Source organism: Lepus europaeus, chromosome 5 (genome assembly GCF_033115175.1).
Source record: "Lepus europaeus isolate LE1 chromosome 5, mLepTim1.pri, whole genome shotgun sequence".
NCBI classification, from domain to species: domain Eukaryota; kingdom Metazoa; phylum Chordata; class Mammalia; order Lagomorpha; family Leporidae; genus Lepus; species Lepus europaeus.
Window position 1 is genome coordinate 107,648,616 of NC_084831.1, and position 20,700 is coordinate 107,669,315.

At 44.0% G+C, this 20,700-nt stretch overlaps 2 protein-coding genes across 10 annotated transcripts in view; one reads left to right on the top strand and one right to left on the bottom strand.

Moving 5' to 3' along the window:
- Nucleotides 1-19,447, top strand: part of MAGI3 (membrane associated guanylate kinase, WW and PDZ domain containing 3) — a 321,415-nt gene extending 301,968 nt beyond the window's left edge. For 2 of the 4 annotated variants that reach the window (XM_062191986.1, XM_062191987.1), the window contains exon 21: nt 691-3,814. In XM_062191986.1, the coding sequence (XP_062047970.1) occupies nt 691-1,721 (1,031 nt within the window). In that variant the 3' untranslated portion in view covers nt 1,722-3,814. Of the gene's footprint in view, nt 1-32; nt 124-690; nt 3,815-19,366 lie in introns of those variants that run through there. The other 2 variants (XM_062191988.1, XM_062191989.1) reach the window with 2 other exon arrangements.
- Nucleotides 4,996-20,700, bottom strand: part of PHTF1 (putative homeodomain transcription factor 1) — a 52,460-nt gene continuing 36,755 nt past the window's right edge. For 2 of the 6 annotated variants that reach the window (XM_062191990.1, XM_062191991.1), the window contains exons 14-19: nt 19,952-20,083; nt 19,382-19,468; nt 13,618-13,773; nt 11,513-11,608; nt 9,365-9,490; nt 5,762-6,911 (exon numbers count right to left, since the gene is read on the bottom strand). In XM_062191990.1, the coding sequence (XP_062047974.1) occupies nt 6,654-6,911; nt 9,365-9,490; nt 11,513-11,608; nt 13,618-13,773; nt 19,382-19,468; nt 19,952-20,083 (855 nt within the window). In that variant the 3' untranslated portion in view covers nt 5,762-6,653. Of the gene's footprint in view, nt 5,177-5,369; nt 5,467-5,755; nt 6,912-8,358; nt 8,872-9,364; nt 9,491-11,512; nt 11,609-13,617; nt 13,774-19,381; nt 19,469-19,951; nt 20,084-20,700 lie in introns of those variants that run through there. The other 4 variants (XM_062191993.1, XM_062191995.1, XM_062191992.1 and 1 more) reach the window with 4 other exon arrangements.

Consider the following 20,700-nt stretch of genomic DNA (forward strand, 5'->3'; position numbering starts at 1 on the left):
ATAGTCCTAGGCTTTTTCTCTTCCTTCTTCAGGTTTGGCTCCTTCCGGTCTGTGCTCCTACGTGAAACCTGAGCAACATTAAGGCTTTCAGGGCTTTTCTTGGTCTTTCCTTAAAAAGACTTGGTAAATTTGCATGTCTTGTAAATCACTTCCTTCTCTTGTTTTCTTTTTAATTAAAAATGATGCTATTAAATACATCTGTTTCTATCTTCTGCACTTTTCAGTCTTCTTTTGACATTAAATTGGACAGCTTACTGTAAGAAAATTATTTGCAAATGCCCATGTACCTCATTCTGGTTACCACAGTTTGGTCTCCTTCATTAATTAGTGATTTGGTTATATCCTTAAGATAATAACTTAATTGGTAAGCTTGGTCCAGTTTTATTATTTATTTCTTTTAAGTTCATTATTGGGCCTTACTAATAATTTACAGCTCATATATTATCTTGCTAATTCTACATAATTGGAAAACTGAATTATTTTATGTATAGAAACAGCCTACCTTCTTGTATGAACAGATGTCTCTACACATGTTCCTTTACGGAGAGAGGGAAACATGTAAACTAAAATGCTCACGCTTAGGCTGTCTCAGCAGTCAGTACACCTCAAACAGATGTTGAAGTTTCAAACTTCTTGGACCTATATAGAATTCTAAAATTTAATCATGTTCTACTTAAATCACTTTTTTAGGTGATTGGGATATTAATAATCCTTCATCTTCAAATGTGATTTATGATGAACAGTCGCCATTTCCCCCATCTTCACATTCTGCTTCGGTATTTGAAGAGTCGCAGGTGCCAGGAACTGAAGAATGCTTAAAGAGAGTGCAGACAGGTAAAAAGGCAGAAGAACTGAAGGACGCTGCGCCTGGAAAGAAAAGCACTTTAAATGAAAATCAGTCTGAGACAAAGCATCAGTCTCTTCAAAAAAATGTGAATAAGAGGGACCAACCCAACTGTCATGGGCACAGTGACAAGAAAAATCTATTAAAAGTAGAAAATGATGTTCCACCAAGAGGTAGATCTACTAGTCCCAAAAAGTCAACCAATCCACATTCAGAGGAACATCTGGAAAAAAGTGCCGGCCCTCGAAAAAATGACCCCACAAGACGACCCAGGGACCGGTCGCTCAGCCCCAGGAAAGGGGAGAACAGAAGTTCCCAGCTCAGCACCAGGACAGGCCCTGGACAAGAGCCCCGCCCCACAAGCAACCCGAGGAAGCAGCAGAAGGCCGAAGGAAGCCAAGAGCAGTCCCACGCCCAGGCCGAGTTCTCAGAGGGCCCCGCCGAGCACGGCCCCGCCGGCAGGGGAAAGGCAGGGGGCGTCAGGAAGGATGCGGGCGCGAGGCCGGGGAAGAGCAGAACGAGGTCTCCGGAGAAGAGAGGCAAGCGGGTGGATGAGAAGGCTCTGCCATCCAAAAAGACCAACACCACTAGCAGAGCCCCGCCTGCAGATGGAAAAGGGAAGCCGGCACGCAGAGGAGAGGCGAGTTCTAGTCAAGATGCAACAGCGGAAAGTGCCCACGTGTCGGAGAAGCCGCCGTGGCAGGAGCCCGAGGAGCGGCCGGCCTTCCACAGAGGGAGGGAACTGGAGGCGGCCGATGGGAGGAGTGCGAGCGGCTCTCCCGTGAAAAAGCCGCCCATAACTCCCGGGCCCTGGAAGGTGCCCAGTGCAAATAAAGTCCCAAGCACGAGTGACTTGCAGACTGAGAAACGGGTGTGACCTTCAGTAGCAAACAAGTTGTAATTTTTCTTACTAAAAAGCATTTTTCCCCAAAACAATACTTTTTTGCAGCAATTCCTGAACATTTTAATTTGAGCATCAAATGACCGAGGCTGCATGAAGGGCCTTAGGATCGCTGCGATCCCGTGTCCCCCCCGGCTGAGTGCCCTCCCTCCCACTCAGGAAGGCGCTGCGTCCCGGCGCTCGGCGCTCGTCTGCGGGCCCTGCTCAGGCTGCTCGCTCCTCTTCCCGAGGGTCTGAACAAGTAACTTCTGTTGATCTTAGCAGTGTGGTCATCACACACCTCGTATCTGTGCCAAGTTATCTACTGTATCATGTCAGCTTTACCCTCCTCATTCAGATATCTCCAGTCATGAAAAAGTTAGGTTTGCCTTGAAAGTTGATGTTCTCAATAGCATGTTGCATGTTTACAGAGAGAAATATTTGAATCCTTGCAGAAAAGATTAATTCACCATTAAATCAAGATGGTAGTTGCCTCTTCTAACAGCTACTGATGTCCCAGTTTAAAAATAAAACTTAAATTTCACTCCTTTAAAGAAAATATATACAATCAAATATTGACACTTTCATACGGCTTGTATGTTCGTTTGGCTGTTAAAGATATTACTTACGATTTTAAGCAGCAGAGTTCAGCTTGTGCTGTGCTATCCAGCCCCGGCGTGATGATCTCAGGTCCCCTCTTCCTGCTGCAGTAATTTCATCATGGAGCCACAGAGCAGCGTGTGGAAATACTGCTCATTGCTCTTCGAAGAAAAACTACCAACCGTCTGGTCCTGGATGTCTTCGTTGTACCTACTGCTAACGTGGTTAGTCCTGATACATACCTGAGGAGTCAGATTGGTAGAGAGTGTCTCAGGGACCTGATCGGAAAGCCTGTTTCACAGTCCTTTGCCAGCTGAAGCATCAGCTCTGGCAGTAGACGTCCACGCCAGGTGTGGAGCAGCAGACCCTGGCTAAGACCGACCCAGCAAGGAAGGACAGACGTGGCAGACAGTCCTTGCTGCACTGTATTTTATTTTTAATCTACATTAGCTTCCTTATTTAGAAATAAGAAAGAGACTCAACATGTGCTTAGCTTCTACAAATTTCAGAGTCCTTTTGAATTCTAATTAAAGATATTTGTTGAAAGACAAAGGAAGTTTTAAACTCCGTAAAACAGCGGGCTTCTCAGTCCCCTGAAACAGCACTCAGTAGCATCATCGAAAAAGGCACATTCTCAGAATCCAATTATTTTCCAGAATATTTGCACACACTTGTGCTGTCACCCAAGTTCATCTTGTTGTGAAACAACACATCAGGTCCTGCCCTCTGCGAGTCTGGCTGTGAAACTCTCACACGTGACAACAGCCCTGGAGATAAGACGCACTTCCCAGAGAGAGTTGTGAAACCCCATTTTCATCCAGAACTATATTTAGTCACCCACTGTAACTACTTGAATAGAGCAAAACTAGGAGGCTTGGTAAATGCCAAGAATTTAGTACCACAGAAATGATTTATTTTCCCTATAGCTCACAATTAATGATACAGATCCTATTTTTATCGTTAACTGTGACATAACTTCGATGTCATATGTTGTCAGTCTGATGTGGCTCTTCCTAAGTAACCTGTCACTGTACTGATCATATACTGATTTAGCGATGTGGCCTTGGAATGCCTAGAAAAATATGGATGTACTGGTTGTAAATGTTTATATATTGTACAGTCCCTTTATATATACACTGAGGTTCTGATTAGAGAAAGAGATCTGTAAATTGCTCGTTATTTTTTATATAGATATTAAAAAAAGAAAAAGCAAAAAGTAATTCCTGGCCTGCATCTCTTTTGCTGTCGGTTTTAATGCTGCTTTCTGGTTTTGGAGCCAGCCCCCACTAGGGCCTAATCCCCCCCCTCCAGCCGACACCCAGAGGCCTACAATCAGGAAGCCTCTTCCAGTGATGATGTCAGCTACCGAGGTTCTACTTTTATCATCTGTAAAGCTTGAAATGATTTGTGCCAGATATCATGATGCCCGTTTTTCGCTTTCATTGCCAACAAAACAGCGTTGCATAAACAGTCTGACCCTAACAAAGCCTTCTCTCACGCTGTCCTATGGGGGATTCAGCCCCCAGACATTTATCACGGCAACAGCAGCAGAAGTCCAGTACCACAAGATCGCGGAGTTCAATTATTTCATCACACTGGGGCAATTCACATTTTAAAATATCATTTAATTGACATTTATACTTACTTTTAGGATGAAGCGCTCTGACTTGATTTCATATAACTCTCAGTATGAATAATACCCAAAATCTACTTCAAGACCATGATGAATTCAGTACTCTTCGGGGAAAAGTACATTCCTAGCTACTGTGTGAGTGCGCACTAAAACTAAACCTCTGCAGTGGAGAGGCTGCAGCGAAGGCCACACAGGCTGGCAGCAGAATCATCCTGTTGCTGTTCCACTGCACGTATCTTACTGGCCACAGCAGGCAGGAAATTGTGGGATGCTATTGCATTGCCTCACTAGCAAGATTAGAAAGTGGGGTCTTATCCTCTGAGCCAATCAGCTTCTGTATCATGGTCAGTTCCTTGTCCTCAGAAAGGCATTTGACTTTTTATTGCTACATGAGCATATCTTGATAGCAAGATGTTCTTTTAAACATGTAGACAAATTAATTTTATGTTTAAGTCAAAGAGTTGGGTTTTACGAAAGCAGGGGCATTCACATCAGTGGGAGCACTAATGCCTGCCATGGAGCCAGTCCGGAGTGTGCCCTCGGGTCAAGCAACACTGGTGCCGATGCAGGCTGGTGACGGGAGGGGACACCTGAGTGGGGTAAGGTCGACTGCAGCCCATGTGCCCTCCATGGCATGCTTCAGTGCCTCACTCTACAGTTTTTATTTAGGCAGCTCCTTCCTGGTTCTATTAGATTGATCAATATAATGACTAATGCTAATAACATCATTACAGTTTAACAACACAACGACTTGTTAACAGCATACCATGTTGAAATGAAATCTGGAATCTTTGCTTTAGTTAGGTAAGTTCAAGATATTCACTAAATTGGCTGTTTTCAATGTTGCCATGCAATTAACCTTAAGAAAGGTAATAATATGAATGAATGATTATAAAGTTAGGATTTTACTTCACAGAAAACTTGGAATTTTCCTCACTTATATATGAAAATACGAAAACATAGAGAAGAGCTTTAAGTTAGCCTAAATCAAGATTTTAACAATTCTGTGAGTATGTGTCTATTTTACAATATTTGCATTAAAGTCAGCAAGAACTATTAGCAAACGCACAGGTGTTTATTTTGTCCTTAAAGGACACCACGTGTTCACTGGAGTAATGCCTTAGTGCAGCTCAGAGGCCCAGGTAAGGCTGCAGGAAAGGTATCGAGTTAGCGCTCACTTGTGAAACTCAAACTTCATCATTCAGCGTGACAGCAGTAACTGCAAGAAGCAAAGGGTTATTTAAGGTCACTTGTCAGTACATGCTCAGGTGAAGTAACACGCCACAAAATCATGCTTAGGATTGAGAGTGAGACCCAGTGGCCCACTGTGAGTGTGCAGATGCAAACATTCTCAACGAAGCAGTTCGGTCATTTGAAAGGAGGTTCTTTTTCTAGCACACATGGCTACTTACCTCTAGGCATAAGAAAACAGAAACAGGACTTCTGCTTGGTAAGACATCCTAGAGCTTCGTTTTTCTCCCCTCTTGGAAAGTCAATGGAACCAAACCCCTATAGGAAAGTACTTGGTCATCCCGCTTTTCAAAGGTTTAGTTTATATTCTACACGGGCCATAATGTACACATTTAAGAAGTCCATAGACTATGCCTCCATAGCCACTGTCCCAATAAAAGAGCAGATTATAAAATTATTTCTCTGACCCCTCTATAATTACTATTACAATTAAATGTGTGAATGGCCAAATCTAGTTTAGTTTTGGTTTAAATTCAGCAGGTGAATATCAGAATCTCATTCCTCTTCTGAAATCAAAAGCACATGTTCCTAGAAATTTGAAGGGTTAAATGAACCACTGAGGGCAGGAGAACCAGGAAACTACAGCTCTTCCATCCTATATTCTAACAACAACAACATTTCATGAATGGTAAATGACTTGGGTCTAGTCTTGATTCAGTCAGCATTTTTATTGAGCACCGACTGTGGGGCAGGTGCTGTCCTGTATCCTAGAGACCTAGGAGTGAACAGAAGTCCTACCTTCAAGGTGCTGAGATTCTTGAGGGGAAGGAGACAAACAAGTAGGCAGACTTAACATGATAACTGTGATTTAAGTGCCATGAAGGAAACTACCAGAATGACACAACTACCCCAAGTAAGGAACTGACAGCTGCATAGCCAACCAGGGGTGAACATAGGAAGATATTCCAGGCAGCTCAGGGCTCACAGGAGAAACAGCGTGGTGCAGGGAAGGCACAGGGAGTGATGGAGGCGGTGATGGAGAGGACAGCGGGCCCATTAACAAAGAGCGCTGCAGGCTACCGCCCAGGAAGCAAACAGAGGTACCCAGGAAGTACCCAGGAAGCGAACGGAAGCTACCGCCCGGTTAAGAACAGAGGTAGAAATGACAGAAACACATCATGCTTCACAAAGTTCATCACAAAGAACAGAGATTTTTATTTTGGTGAAAAAACTTTGAAAGCCATGCACAGTTTTTCCTAATATGCATCCCTATGAGCTTTTGAGGACATCTCCTATTTGTCAAGTTCACTCATGTGGCTGTGGAGAACCAACCGCACGAGGCAAGAACAGAAACAGACCAGCAAGTCAGCAGAGCAGCTGAGGCGAGAGTCAAGTTGTCTTAACCTGGCAGCGAGGAAGCTGCAAGTGACTGGAGAGCAGACTAGACGGGGACCCTCAGCGTCAGCAAGCGGGCAGACTGTCAGTTACTAAGGTGGCGGAAGCATTTACTCCCCCACCTTAAAACTAAGAACAAATGGGGATGGAGATATATGGATATATACATATATACATATGAAAATATATATTTTAAAAAACGGACTGTAGGATGTAGGTGGCAGGCAGCACAGGACATGGAATCCAGTGCGTCCCCCGGTCCCCCGGCCCCCCGGGTGGCTTCCTGCAGTTTCTAGGCTGCACTGAATCAAGCAGCCTCGCCGAGTCGAGAGACGGTGGGGAATCTGGAGGACCAGGACGTTCAGAACCTGCAGGAGGAACACCACAGAGAAGACAGCTGTGGTGAGGTGACAACTCCAAGTCGTGCACAGGGCTCCTTGCACACCCCGCCAAGCAGTGAGGAAACACCCACGATGAGGGAAAGAGCCACAGAGAACACAAGCAGAGAAACTCTTGAAGTTTACACAGAACCAGGAATGGTTCACCTTCCACAGCCACAAAGAAAAGGCTGGTAATTCACAGGGCATCACCAAACAGAATCCTCTGAACAGCAGGAGAGTAGCCCTGAACACGGCTCTGGCCCACCAGCCAAAGCTTACAAGCAAGCCTTGAAATGACCAAACTGTTCCCACACAGCTTCCCTGCCTTCTCAACCGAAACTTGAGAACATTAGAAGACCACCAAATCGGGCCGGCGCTGTGGCGTAGCCCATACAGCCACTGTCTGCAGCACTGGCCCCCATATGGGCGCCAACTTGAGTCCCAGCTATTCTCCCTTTCTCTGAAACTGACTTTCAAATAAATAAATCTTTAAGAAAAAAAAAAAAAGACCACCAAAATAATACACACAGAATCCAACACCTAAGAACACAAAGTTCATAGCCAATAAAAAATTATCAGGCATGCAAAAACTCAGGAAGATATGACCCAGGGTGAGAAAATCCCATCAATAAAAACAGACCCCAAAATGACGGAGACAGCTGTCTTACTGTTCTTATTGACTACTCCTCTTATAAATACACTTACTATGTTAAAGTATAGAAAAGAGTAAGCGTGTTATGACATAAAAGGACTAAAATCAAACTTTTAGACATGAAAAGTACATTGGATGAGACTAACAGCTAATTAGTGTAGAAAAAGAGCTTAGTGAACCACAAGGCACAGTAACAGAAACCTCCAAAATTGAAGACAGAAAATGCTTGGAACATCACTGGGCTCCCAGACTCCAGGCAGCAGGAAGGAGGTGGGAGACAGTGAGGTTCTGCTACAACTACTGAATGTTCAAGCCAGCTTACTAACGAAGGCAGGCATCTATGGCTCAGAGCTCTGGGGGTTTGCGGTCCAGCAGGCAGGCCCCGCTCAGGCCGTGTGGCGAGGCTGAGGACGGCAGAGGATGTATGTGTGCAAGTGTGCATAAGAGGACACGGACAACCTGCATCAACAAAGGCGTGGCCCAGCAACCGCACACCGAGGCTCTGAAACTGAGGGATGATGCACCAGGCTGCAAACAATAAAATTACCCATGATGCATGGGACAGGAAACAGCGAGACGACCTGCATGTGGAAACCACCGTGTATGAGCAGGCCTGTAGTTGTTTCTCACGCTTAGTAACAAGGCATCATGTGGTGACTGCCACCACAGATAACAGTTATTAGCACTGAACAAAAACGATAAGCTAATTAATAATTTCTCAGTTTAACTATTTCACAGTTTGAGTTTTTTTCAACAAAAGCCTAGAAATCAAAAACTTCCAGTAAAGTTCTTTTATTCAGATTCAACCTAAAATAATTTATTCAATCTGTCTTTGACATGGAAATGAAATCTTTAACTCCTTACAGTATAATAGAAAAGTACTGAATTTGCATATTTCCAGGAAAACATTCTGCTTCATGCTTTGGGCATCTACCACAGTCATCCAGAAGACCACTTCCAGTAAATGCAATTGTCAGAGCACTGAGGCGCCCAGAATACATTCCCTAACTCAGAAAATGGTTCTTGTGTTACCAGAACACAGTCTCGAGGCTGCTGACTGTACTGTTGGACAGCCACAAAAACACAGGCTTTTTAGCATGCACACCCAAGTGGAAAGGACTTGTTCCTCTGGAGACACGACTCGTCAGTGTGCCAGAGCTGAGAGCACCGTGCGTGGGAACCAGCAGGTGGGCAGCTCACTGGTTCTGCAGCCTCCTCCTTCATGGGTAAACACTGACGCCAGCCAGGGCCCAGAGTCCAGGCATATGATGCAGCTTATGATTTAATTTTCCATAGCTAAGAAAAGAAAATACCCAAAGTAAGTCAGCTTCAAGACAAACTTGGGATTTACAGGTATATTTACGTGACTACAAAACAAGAGCCCTTTAAGGAAAAAAAAAAAAAATAGCAGCTCTGGAAATACCAACTACAGAATATCATAGAGAAAAAACAACTTCCAGGATCAAAGATGACACGCTGCAGTTCAGTGTTGTTGGTTTTCACCCATTCTACCTCCACACACTTCCCTAGATCAGAGTGAGACCCTTACCTGGGCCATGCTAGTAAACAGATGTGAAATCCAAACTTGATTTTTTTGTTCCATGCAAGAGCTCAGTCTAGCGCACATAAATTAAAGGAGAACCTGAGCTGAGAAGGCTGCGGACCAGTGACCAGACTGTTCCCTCCCTCACACGTTAGCTCCATGCAAGTCACACACAGTAAGCAGCACCGATGGTTATACAGAGCAATTCTGAGGAGGGAGATGCTACGGAGAGGTGGTCACACTTACTCTTATATTAAATCCTAGAAGGTCACTTATAACACCTGAGACGGCGGAGAGGATGACTACTCTTGTGATGTTGTAGATGAGGGGATTCATCGTCAGCCCGTAGAGTCTGAATGGTGTGTCCAGCTCCTAGGAGACAGGAGGACTGCAGTGAGATGCCGTCAGTGACTCCTCCCTGTCACGGTCAAGTCCGACAAGGGCGAGGACGGCCGCCAGCAGCCTCTCCTCAGTACTTACAAGCTACTTCCCAAAAAATCTGCAATGCACTTTTTAAAAAGATTGATTTATTTAAAAAAGCAGAGCAACAGCGAGAGAGGAGGACATACACAGGGAGAGATCATTCACCCAGTGGCTCACTCCCTAAACGTCCACAACAAACTGGCCTGAGCCAGCCTGAGGCCAGGAGCTGAGGACTCCATCCTGACCTCCCACATGGCGGGCAGGGGCCGGAGTACTTGGGCCATCGCTGCTGCTTTCCCAGAACAGCAGGGTTCCAACTGGCACTCTAACGTGGAATGTCAGTGTCACCAGCAGTAATTTAACCTGCTTGCCACAATGTCAGCCCCTCCTACTCTTGCAATGACTAGGATTTTTTAAAGATTTTTAATTTATTTGAAAGGCAATTTTACAGAGAGAGGGAGAGAGAGATCTTCCATCCATTGGTTCACTCCCCAAATGGCCACAACAGCAAAGGCTGGGCCACCTGCTGCAGCTTTCCCAGGCACATCAGCAGGGAGCTGTATAGGAAGTGGAATAGCCAGGATGTGAACAGGTGCCCATATGGGATGCCAGCATTGCAGGTGGTGGCTTTACCAGCTATGCCACAACACCAGTCCCAGAAATTTTTTCAAAAGATTGATTGATTGATTGATTGGTTTTGAAATAGTTAACAGAGAAGGGGAGAGAGTCTTCCATCCACTGATTCAGTCCTCAGATGGCCACAATGACCACCGCTAGGCAAGGCCAAAGCCAGGAGGGCAGGAGCTTCTTCTGGGCCTCCCACATGAGTGGCAGAGTCCCAGGCACTTGGACCATCCTCCACTGCCTTCCCAGGCACATTAGCAGGGACTTGGAATCGGAAGTGGAGCAGTCAGGACTCGAACTGGTGCCTATATGGGATGCCAGCATCACAGGCAGTGGCTTTACCAGCTACACAATACCAGCCCCCAAAATTCAATTATTACTTAGGTTTAGCTGAAAACCATCAGGTGAATGTTTTGGATCTACACAGTCCAACACCTACCCTTTCCCAGGGTATTTTCCAAGTACTAAAGCACTGATTTAATTAATGTCTTTAAAGCCAGCTTTAAAAGCCCTTCCTTTTCTTCTGTAAAAACACTACATGGTGGCCACAGCCCGTGGCCAGTGAATTCCCGGTAAGAGACTCACTGCACACGTCTCTTCCCAGGAGTCGGGCAAGTCAGGGGCAGGGCTCAGAGACAGCAGCACAGAGAGCTCTGGGGAAGTTGTTCAGGGAGGCTGGGTAGCCCTTGGACACCAGCCAGCAGCAGTAGCTGCTTGGGTGCAGAGGTTGAGACCGTGCCTAAGGATGGCAACACGGAGCCACAGCAGCGTGGCTTGCAAGGGCAGCATGGGACTTGTCAATCTTGTTCCCCCCTTAGCCTCTCCACACGGGGACAAAGGAGAGCTGGCCACGGTAACTGCCCTGTGGAGGAGACTGGCCACCTCCTTAGAGCACTGATGCCCAGACCAACATGGCCATTTGTAGTCCCTGAAGGTGACAAGTGCCTTGCAGCTGGCCTGCTGCCCAGTACGAGTCTGCTTTTGCACAGGTGGACCTTTCCCCTTGAGGGCCATCCCCAGGAAACCATCAGTGATCTCCATCCGACTCCGTGCTGGACAGAGGGGAGAAGCAGGCTCCTCTCCTCCAGGGTCTTTGCCCAGGCAGCCACACTGGGTGGTTAGACAACCACTCTTCAGCCCCGGCCTTGCCCCGGAGTTCTGTCACCTCAGCTCTGGTGCAGACCACTACGTGACCCCTACCCCCAGCCACCGCCGTCTCGGCCACTGCTCCCAGGTCTCCTCCTGGGCCGCCTGCGTCACCAGGGCGTCACCTGCCCACGGCGTCTTCTCAGAAGCGGCTGATTAAATGTCAGCGGTACCGAAAGTGCATGACAGGATGTTGCTTACTTTTAACAACTTGGTGGACAGCTTTAATACATTGTTTACTAGAGTGAGCTGTTCTTTCTTGTTTGGCTTCTTTTCCATCTTAAGATATAAATTAATCTAAGGGAAAGAAAGAATAGAGATTAAGGTAAACGGAGAGAAAAAGATACACAAAATGCATAAAATCAGACAGATTTTTGAGGGTCATGTTTTCAAGTAAAATAAGTTCTGGCACGCCAGCGGCTACTTCTGCAGAGAACATGTGCCCCGCCCCCGCCCTAACAGTCTCCCTCTGGCAAAGAAAAACACATAGTGAACTTAGTGAAGAAAAATTAATGATGAAGCAACTTAAATATCAAAACAATGAAAACTCTTAATATAAATTGTAATATAATTAGCATGTAAACACCTTTATCCAAAAACTGTATCTCATTATCTCAGTATTCCCCAACTAACTTAATATCCTCATAAAACATTTGTGGAGGCCGGCGCCATGGCTTAACAGGCTAATCCTCCACCTTACAGCGCCGGCACACCGGGTTCTAGTCCTGGTTGGGGCACTGGATTCTATCCCGGTTGCCCCTCTTCCAGGCCAGCTCTCTGCTATGGCCTGGGAAGGCAGTGGAGGATGGCCCAAGTGCTTGGGCCCTGCACCCGCATGGGAGACCAGGAGAAGCACCTGGCTCCTGGCTTCGGATCAGCACGATGTGCCGGCCGTGGTGGCCATTGGAGGGTGAACCAACGGCAAAAAGGAAGACCTTTCTCTCTGTCTCTCACTATCCACTCCGCCTGTCAAAAATAAATAAATAAATAAAAAATAAAATAAAAAAAAATTTGTGGAAGATAGCTATTCGTTTTAATTTGAAAGGCAGAGTTAGAGAGAGAAAGAGAGAGAGAGATCTTCCACCCTATAGTTCACTCCCTAAAGGATCGCAATGGTCAAGGCTGAGCCAGGCTGAAGACAGGAGCCTAGAATTCCATCCGGGTCTCCCTGCCATATAAGTGGCCAGGAGCCCAAGCACTTGGGCTGTCCTATGCTGACTTCCCAGGCACGTTAGCAAGGAGCAGGATCAGAAGTGGAGCAGCCAGGACTTGAACCTCTGCCCATATGAGATGCCAGCACTGTAGGCAGCAGCTTAACCAACACATTGTGCCGCAAAGCTGGCCCCAAAGATAGTTGTTTTTAACTATTAATTCCTTAATTTTTTCCCTTTATAGGAAGAATTCTCCACTATGATTCTAAGGCAAACAAAATAAAACTGGGAAATTATATCAATTTTTAAATTTTAAGGAATGGGTAAATGTAAAATTAAAAACAAAAAATTTTAAAAACCACTTTATACTACTCCATTTTGACAACAAGCATTTCTCAACTCAGTACCTAGTAACACACTGAAAAACAGGTATTTCCCAAGCACTGAACAATGTATTCTATGATTGATACAGAAGAAACTCAAAGAGCTTGTTAAATGTATTCAATGAAAAGTACTCTAAAGGTCTAATACTTAATGTAGACTATGAGGGGCTGGCACTCTGGTGCAACAGGTTAAGCCACCATCTGCAACTCTGGATCCCATAAGGGCACTAGTTGGAGTCCTGGCTGTTCCACTTCTGATCCAGCTCACTGCTAACACACCTGGGAAAGCAGCAGAGGATGGCCCAAGACCCTGTGCCCCTGTCACCCATGTGGGACATTCAGAAAAAACTCCTGGCTCCTGGCTTGGGCCTGACCCTGACCCAGCTTTGGCTATTACAGCTATTTAGGGAGTGAACTAGAGGATGGAAGATCTCTGTCTCTCCTTCACTCTTTCTGTAACTCTGCCTTTCAAATAAATAAAATAAACCTTTAAAAATAAATAAGTAAATTTTGAATATGAGATTTAAAAATATCCTCCATTGTAACCAGTCAAAATACCTTTATAGTACACAAAGTACTCTCAGTCCATTACATCTCCACTCCCACAATCCTGGAAGCAGATGAGGAAGATATTATGCCCATTTACAATGTCAGGTCATATGCTAAAAAGGGACAGTGAGGTGGTGATCCTACCCTGAACCCTCTGCATGAATCTCACAGGGTGTTATGCCGTCGCTAACTACCGACCCACACTGATAGGACCAACCAATACCTGTTCAGTGAGTAATATTGAAACATTGCTGTACTTCTTATTGGTTTCTGACCCCAGTGAGGCCAGGCGCAGTAAGAAAAGCAGTAGAGCTGTTTCCCAAATCAACAACTCCCAGTTATAAGCATCATTCAGAAAAGTCTTATGTCCTTGGAGAACCTATACAAAGAAAAAAAAAAAAGTTAAGTCTCCTATTTGTCTCAAAATCATATAATTTTTCAATTTTAAAACATTTTCAAGAATCCAGAATTTTAATACTCAAAGCAGAAGAGCTTTAATACTTAGAAACTATTATCTTTAATTAATCATCATGTATTTCTAGATTTCCTCCTTTTCATGAAAGAAAATGGAAGTAATACAGAAGAAAAATATAACATTAAAATACAACATTAAAATTAAGGCAGATGCATTTCCAGCTACTTTAACCACCAGTGTGTCCACTCACAATTATATGGTGACCACTGTACAAAGTATTAACTTTGCATTCTTTCTAGATGTAGCCTATCCCACTAGTATGACTAGAACAATCCTAAGGATCATTTCCTTTGTTGTTGTTAATTTCAGAGGCAAAGAGAAAGAAAGAGGCTCCGTCTGCTGATCCACTCTCCAAATGCCTACAATAGCCAGGGGTGGGTCACGGTCAAAGCCAGGAGCTGGGAATGCTATCCAGGTCGCCCTCAAGTGGCAGGGATCCAATTACCTGAGCCATCACCACTGCCTCCACGGGTGTGCGTTAGGAGGAAACTGAAGTCAGGAACTGGAGTTAATAACTGAATGGGACGCAGGTATCCTAGCTACTAAATACCAGCCCCTGAGAATGAGTTCTTTATTGCACTGCAGGATCCAAGTAACAACAGCAGCAGCAGTAACAGCAGCTACCATTATGAGGTTCCTAGGATTGTCAAGATTTCCAGCAAAACATTTTGTTTCTTAAAAAAAATTGCTTTAAAAGTAAAGAAATTTACTCAAGCAATTCCAAAGACAAATGAAAATGTAGGCATTTTGAAAAACGGGAAATCACCAAGCAGCTGCCCTCTCCACCCTCCTATATAGGGCCACGTAGGCTTCTATCTCCACTCTCAGTAAACACCATGGCCTCACAAAACTCCAACTCTGACTTGTGCCAGCTTTGGTTTGTCAGAAGCCTGTTAGGCCCCACTGACCCCTACCGATTTCTCACCTGCAAAGTCTACCACAGATACCTCAACATTTTTAGTTCTGATCTCCAAAGACAGAATGTGTGTAATGTCTGGGTGAGTTATTTACGACTAAGAGGAGGAAAGTAACAGCTAACGGCACCTAGTCCCACGTCTTCAGAGGTGGCGTAATTTGTTTCCCAGCAACAGAAAATAACACAGATCACAACCAAACTGCTGCAAAACCGAAGACAAAGGAAAACTCAAGATCAGCCAGAGAGAAAGAACATTACTTTCAAAAGAGAAGCAGTAAGAGTAACAGCTGATTTCTCAAAATGTAACATGGGAATCAAAAGATAACAACCACTAGAAGTGCTCATCTGGCAACCTAGAATTGTATTCCCAGCAAAAACAAAACAACAAAAATACTTCAAAATCAAAGTGGTAATGGACAGTTTCAACAAAGGAAAAACAGAATTAATCACCAGCAGACTAGCACAATGCTAAATACTAAAAGTCATCCAGATAGAAGGAAAATAATCCCAGAGAGAAACAAACACAAAGTGCATGAAATAATAAAAAGCAGCAGAAAGGGGAACTGTATGAGTAAATGTAAATGAGTAACTGATTACACAGAGCAATAATAATTACCCTTTATGGGTTTAAAATCTATGTTAAGTTAAAATCAAGGTTATAATACACAAAAGGTGAAGGAGTAAGTGAAGTTAATTGTATAAGGTCTGGGCACTATAAAGTGGCAAATTAATCATTAAATTATAAATTAGGGATGCAGACTGTCATCTCTTTTACTACTAAAGCAAGGGTAAATGAATGTCTAACGATGGAGAGGATTACATGGAATATTAAAGAATATTTGATGAGAAAAAATGCCAACAGAAAGAAAAAGGAAAATTACCAGGTGGACCGGATACTATTTGTAATCATAGTGATTACAGCCTGGTTAAATGACCCAGATGCTCTGAAACACTAAGATTGTGATGCTGAATTAAGAAACAAGCAACCAAAAAAGACATACTGATTATAAGAGATATGCCTAAAATTTGAGGACAATAAAAAAACTAAGGGCCGGCGCCGTGGCTTAACAGGCTAATCCTCCGCCTGCGGCGCCGGCACACCGGGTTCTAGTCCCGGTTGGGGCGCCGGATTCTATCCCGGTTGCCCCTCTTCCAGGCCAGCTCTCTGCTATGGCCCGGGAAGGCAGTGGAGGATGGCCCAAGTGCTTGGGCCCTGCACCCGCATGGGAGACCAGGAGAAGCACCTGGCTCCTGGCTTCGGATCAGCGCGATATGCTGGCCGCAGCGGCCATTAGAGGGTGAACCAACGGCAAAAAGGAAGACCTTTCTCTTCTCTCTCTCACTATCCACTCTGCCTGTCAAAAAAAAAAAAAAAAAAAAAAAACTAAGAAAGTAGACAAAGATACAACACACAAAATGTAACCAAAAGACAACTGATGTGAATGAATATCAAAATAAGTAGAAACAATATAAATAGACATTTTATAAGGTCATGAAAAACAAAATACTTGACACTTCCAGATTAAAGGAGACTGAAGAGACACAGAACTAAATGTAATGTGTGATTCTGAACTAGATCTTGGATTCAGGGGAAAAAATCTATAAAGGACATAAAAGTCAATCCATCAAGAAGATGGGTAACAATTCTAATCTAGATGGAACCAGTTACACAACTTGATAAAGCAAGGGCAGGTATTTGGCATCGAGGTTAAGATGCTCCCATCTCATTTCAGACTACCTGGGTTCAAAACTTGGCTCCAGTCTAATGTTAATGCAGACCCTGGGGGGAGCAGTGATGGCTCAAGTAATTGGGTTCTTGCCATCCAAATGGGAATTCCAGAATGAATGCCTGGCTCCCAGCTTCAGCCCAGCTCAGCCACAGCCAGTGTGGGCATTTGGGGAATGAACCAGCAGGTGGAGGAGTGCTATCTTTCCCACTTCCTCTGTCTCTCAAATAAATTTAAAATTTTAAATATAAGTATTGTACTTTGGGGCCAGCGCTGTGGCACAGTAGGTTAAAGCCCTGGTCTGAAGCGCCGGCATCCCATGTGGGCACCAGTTCGAGACCCGGCTGCTCCGCTTCCTGTCCAGCTCTCTGCTATGGCCTGGGAATGCAGTAAAAGATGGCCCAAGTCCTTGGGCCCCCTGCACCCGCATGGGAGACCAGGAGGAAGCTCCTGGCTCCTGGCTTCGGACAGGCACAGTTCCAGCCGTTGCGGCCATCTAGGAAGACTCTCTCTCTCTCTCTCTCTCTCTCTCTCTCTTTCTGCCTCTCCTCTGTCTGTGTAACTCTTTCAAATAAATAAATAAATCTTTAAAAACACGTACTTTTAAATCGCAAAAAAATATAAAATCATAAAGCAAAAATTGACAGAAATAAAAGGAAATTGTACAAAATCCATAATCATTATAGACTTTAGCACACCTCTACCAACAGCTGACAGAACAAGAAGACTACGGGGTGCAATGGAGAGAAGAAATAACTTCTGATGGTCAGCTGCAAAGTAGATGACAATAGTTGACAAAAATTAACTCAATACTTCAAAGTAGCAAGAAGACAGAGGATTTTTCTTTTATTTATTTGAAAGGCAGAGGAGCAAAGAGATTTTCTGTCTGCTGGTTCACTCCCCAAATGACCACAACAGTCAGGGCTTGGCCAGGCTGAAGCCAGGAGCCACAGACTCCATCCAGGTCTCCCACGTGGGTGGCAGGAACCCAAACACTTGGGACATCCTCTGCTGCCTTCCCAGGCATACCAGCAGGGAGCTGGATTGCAAGTGGAGCAGCTGGGACTCCAACCTGTGCTCTGACATGGGCTGCAGGCAGCAGCTCCACTGAAGTGCCAATCCCAGTGGACAGGATTTGGAACGTTCCTGAGACAAAGCAGTGTCTGCGGTAACAGATACAGCCATCACCCTGATCTGATTACATATTGTGCACACATACTGAAATATCACACTGTACCTCACCAATATCTATGATTACCACCTGCCAATCAAAAATTTAAAAATATTTTTAAAAATAAGCAGACAAAAAATGAGAAAGAATATAGGCAGTTTTGGCAATGAAACTAATAGACTTGGACGAAGTGGCATATATAGAACATTGCTGTCAACAAGGACGGAATATAAATTCTTTCAAAGTACTGATGGAGGACTTACAAAACTGAACATATGTTGAAAAATAAAGTGAGTGTCTATGGATCAGGCATTTAGCCTAGTGGTTAGGGTTAAGGTGCTGGTGACGATACCCATATCCCACACAGAAGAACTTGGGTTCGATTCCCACCTCTAGCTCCTGACTCCAGCTTCCTGCCAATGGAGACCCTGGAGGCAGCAGTGACGGCTCAAATGACTGAGATCCGGCCACCCATGTGAGAGACCTGGATTCGGTTCTCAGCTCCTGGCTGTGGCCCTGGCCCAGCCCCAGTCGTGGACATTGGAGGACTAACCAGACATGGGAGCCCTCTTTCACTCTGCCTCTCAAATAAACAATAAATTTTAAAATAATTGAAAAATGAGGAAGGATTAGAGCGTGGGTGGGAGGGATGGTATGGAGGGAAATATCACTATGTTCCTAAATCTGTTTATATGAAATACATGAAATTTGTATAATTTAAATAAAATTTTTAAAAATCTATCAAAAACAAAGTGTTACATAATTCAAAGGACTGAAAACATCCAGAGTATTTTCTCTGGGAAAGTGCAAGATAAGCCTGTAGTTTTTTTCTGAATTTTTTTCAGAATGAAACAAGCACAGAAGTGCTTTAAAAACAAAAATAGAACGGTGCTGGCATTGTGGTGTGGCAGGTAAAGCTGCCTGGGGGCCAGTATGCATCCTGGCTGTTTCACTTTGAATCCAGCTCCCTGCTAATGGCCTGAGAAAAGCAGTGTAGAATGGCCCAGTGTTTGGGCCCCTGCCATCTGTGAGAGAGACCCAGATAAAGCTCCTGGCTCCTGGCTCAACCCTGCCCACTGTGGCCACGTGGGAAATGAACCAGTAACGGAAGATCTCTGTCTCTTCTCTCTCTGTAACCCTTTCAAATAAATAAATCTTTAAAAATAAATAAGTATATAAACAAATAAATAAAGGATTCATCAAAAGGACAAAGTAAAAGGTTTCAGGAGCTCCCAAAATTTGAGCCAAATCTGCGACACTTTAGGAATCAAAACAAATACAGTATTAGACTATAATTCATTGGATAAAAATAAGAATACATGATCCCATGTAAATGAATGAATGTACAAGTGAATCAGTGGGAAAGAAATGAAAAGTGTGTCCTTTAGAGTGAGAACAAATAGATGTGGGAGAGACAATGTAATCAGAAAGTCACTATTTGCAACCCTGGTATGCTGGCTTTACTATCAGTCAAAAATGACCGATTGAAATTCAAGTGATCTTAGAGTCTTAAAGGAGTTCAAAATGACTTCTACTCTCATTTCAAACAGTTAGAAAAATGAACAAGCATCTACAATAGCAAAAGAAACAGGTATATTAAACAACATATACTTAAACACAGTGACCTGGTTTAAAACAGAAAGTGAATTTGATAAGAGAATATCCATGTTTTCGTTAAAACAGATTTGAAAGCTTTACCTGGGCACAGCAGATAAAAGCAATGGAAAGCGTCAGTAAGAAGACGGAGGACACGACCACGTCAACCGAGCGCTGCGGGCCCCGTCTCTGCGGAGGGAGAGGCAGATGTCAGCGTCTGGGGTCGCCGCAGCGACAGCCCTCACCTCACTAGCGCTCTGGATGCTGCTGGGGAACTAAGTCAGTGCTTCTCAGAGCTGCGCAAGGTGTGACCGTGTGCTGCCAGTCATCAGCTCTACACGCTGAAATTCCAAACTAAGCAGGACAACTGATTCACGGACACATTTTCAGCTGAAGTATTTCCCAAAGTGTCATAAAAAGATGAAATATCTATTATTCTGTCCTATGAAATTCAAATTTTTCTTCTTTCTATGCTCTTATTTATTTATTGCTACTACGTCTGCAGAGAGATCCTGCCTAACTTGGTATGCACAACGTCGGAGGGCCACTGATCCCACTGCGCCCAGAACCCAGAAGCACACTGCCCTCTGAGCAACTGCTGCCCAGAAACTTCATGGGCAGGTTCTCGGCTTATTCATGCACATATCCCATTGTCAATCAGATAAAACTCACCTTTAGATAGGAACGCAGCGATAACCATATTTTAATGTTCTCCACCTTTTTAAGTCTAAAATGAGGTATTTCATATTTTCTAGCTTTCCTGGCAGAAGTAATATGGCTGAAGAGTTTTGCAAATAAAAATCTCTAGAGGAGATAAAAAAAATCACAGAGTGAAGTATGTATATTTCTCTGGGTGAGTATTCATATAATTGTAGTATTTGCAGCATATAAAAAATGTTTAAAAGAATGAAATTCCCATCAGTGATCACTCAGACGAACAGTGAAAATATTTTGTTAACAGCTCATTACCCTGCTGCTTCCAAAGAACTTTATTTGGTGACATACTTCTCCATAGTACAGTGCACTTGACGTTTGCAAAGAGTACCCTTTAGAGACCTTTGTGAATCCCCAGATTCACAAACTAAAATGTTTATACATGATTCTGGCTTACTCCCAAATTATACTTCCATTCAAAGTCACCTTTCTTGTGATATCACCAACATATAAAATTCTCAATCCATAATTCTGTCAAATTTCAAAAATATATATTTTTCACTTTCCATTTTTCACAAGAACATTATCACTTTGAGAACTCTTACATATGCAATGGATTAAAAAGCAGCAAAGGCACCCTAAGGGTGCAGATGCTAAGCACTCACCAAGGCTCACTCACTGGGGAGCCACTTCTACACACACGGCTCAGCACAGCTTCAGATTACAACATGTAATTTGTAAATAGTCAACAATACAGACATTAAATC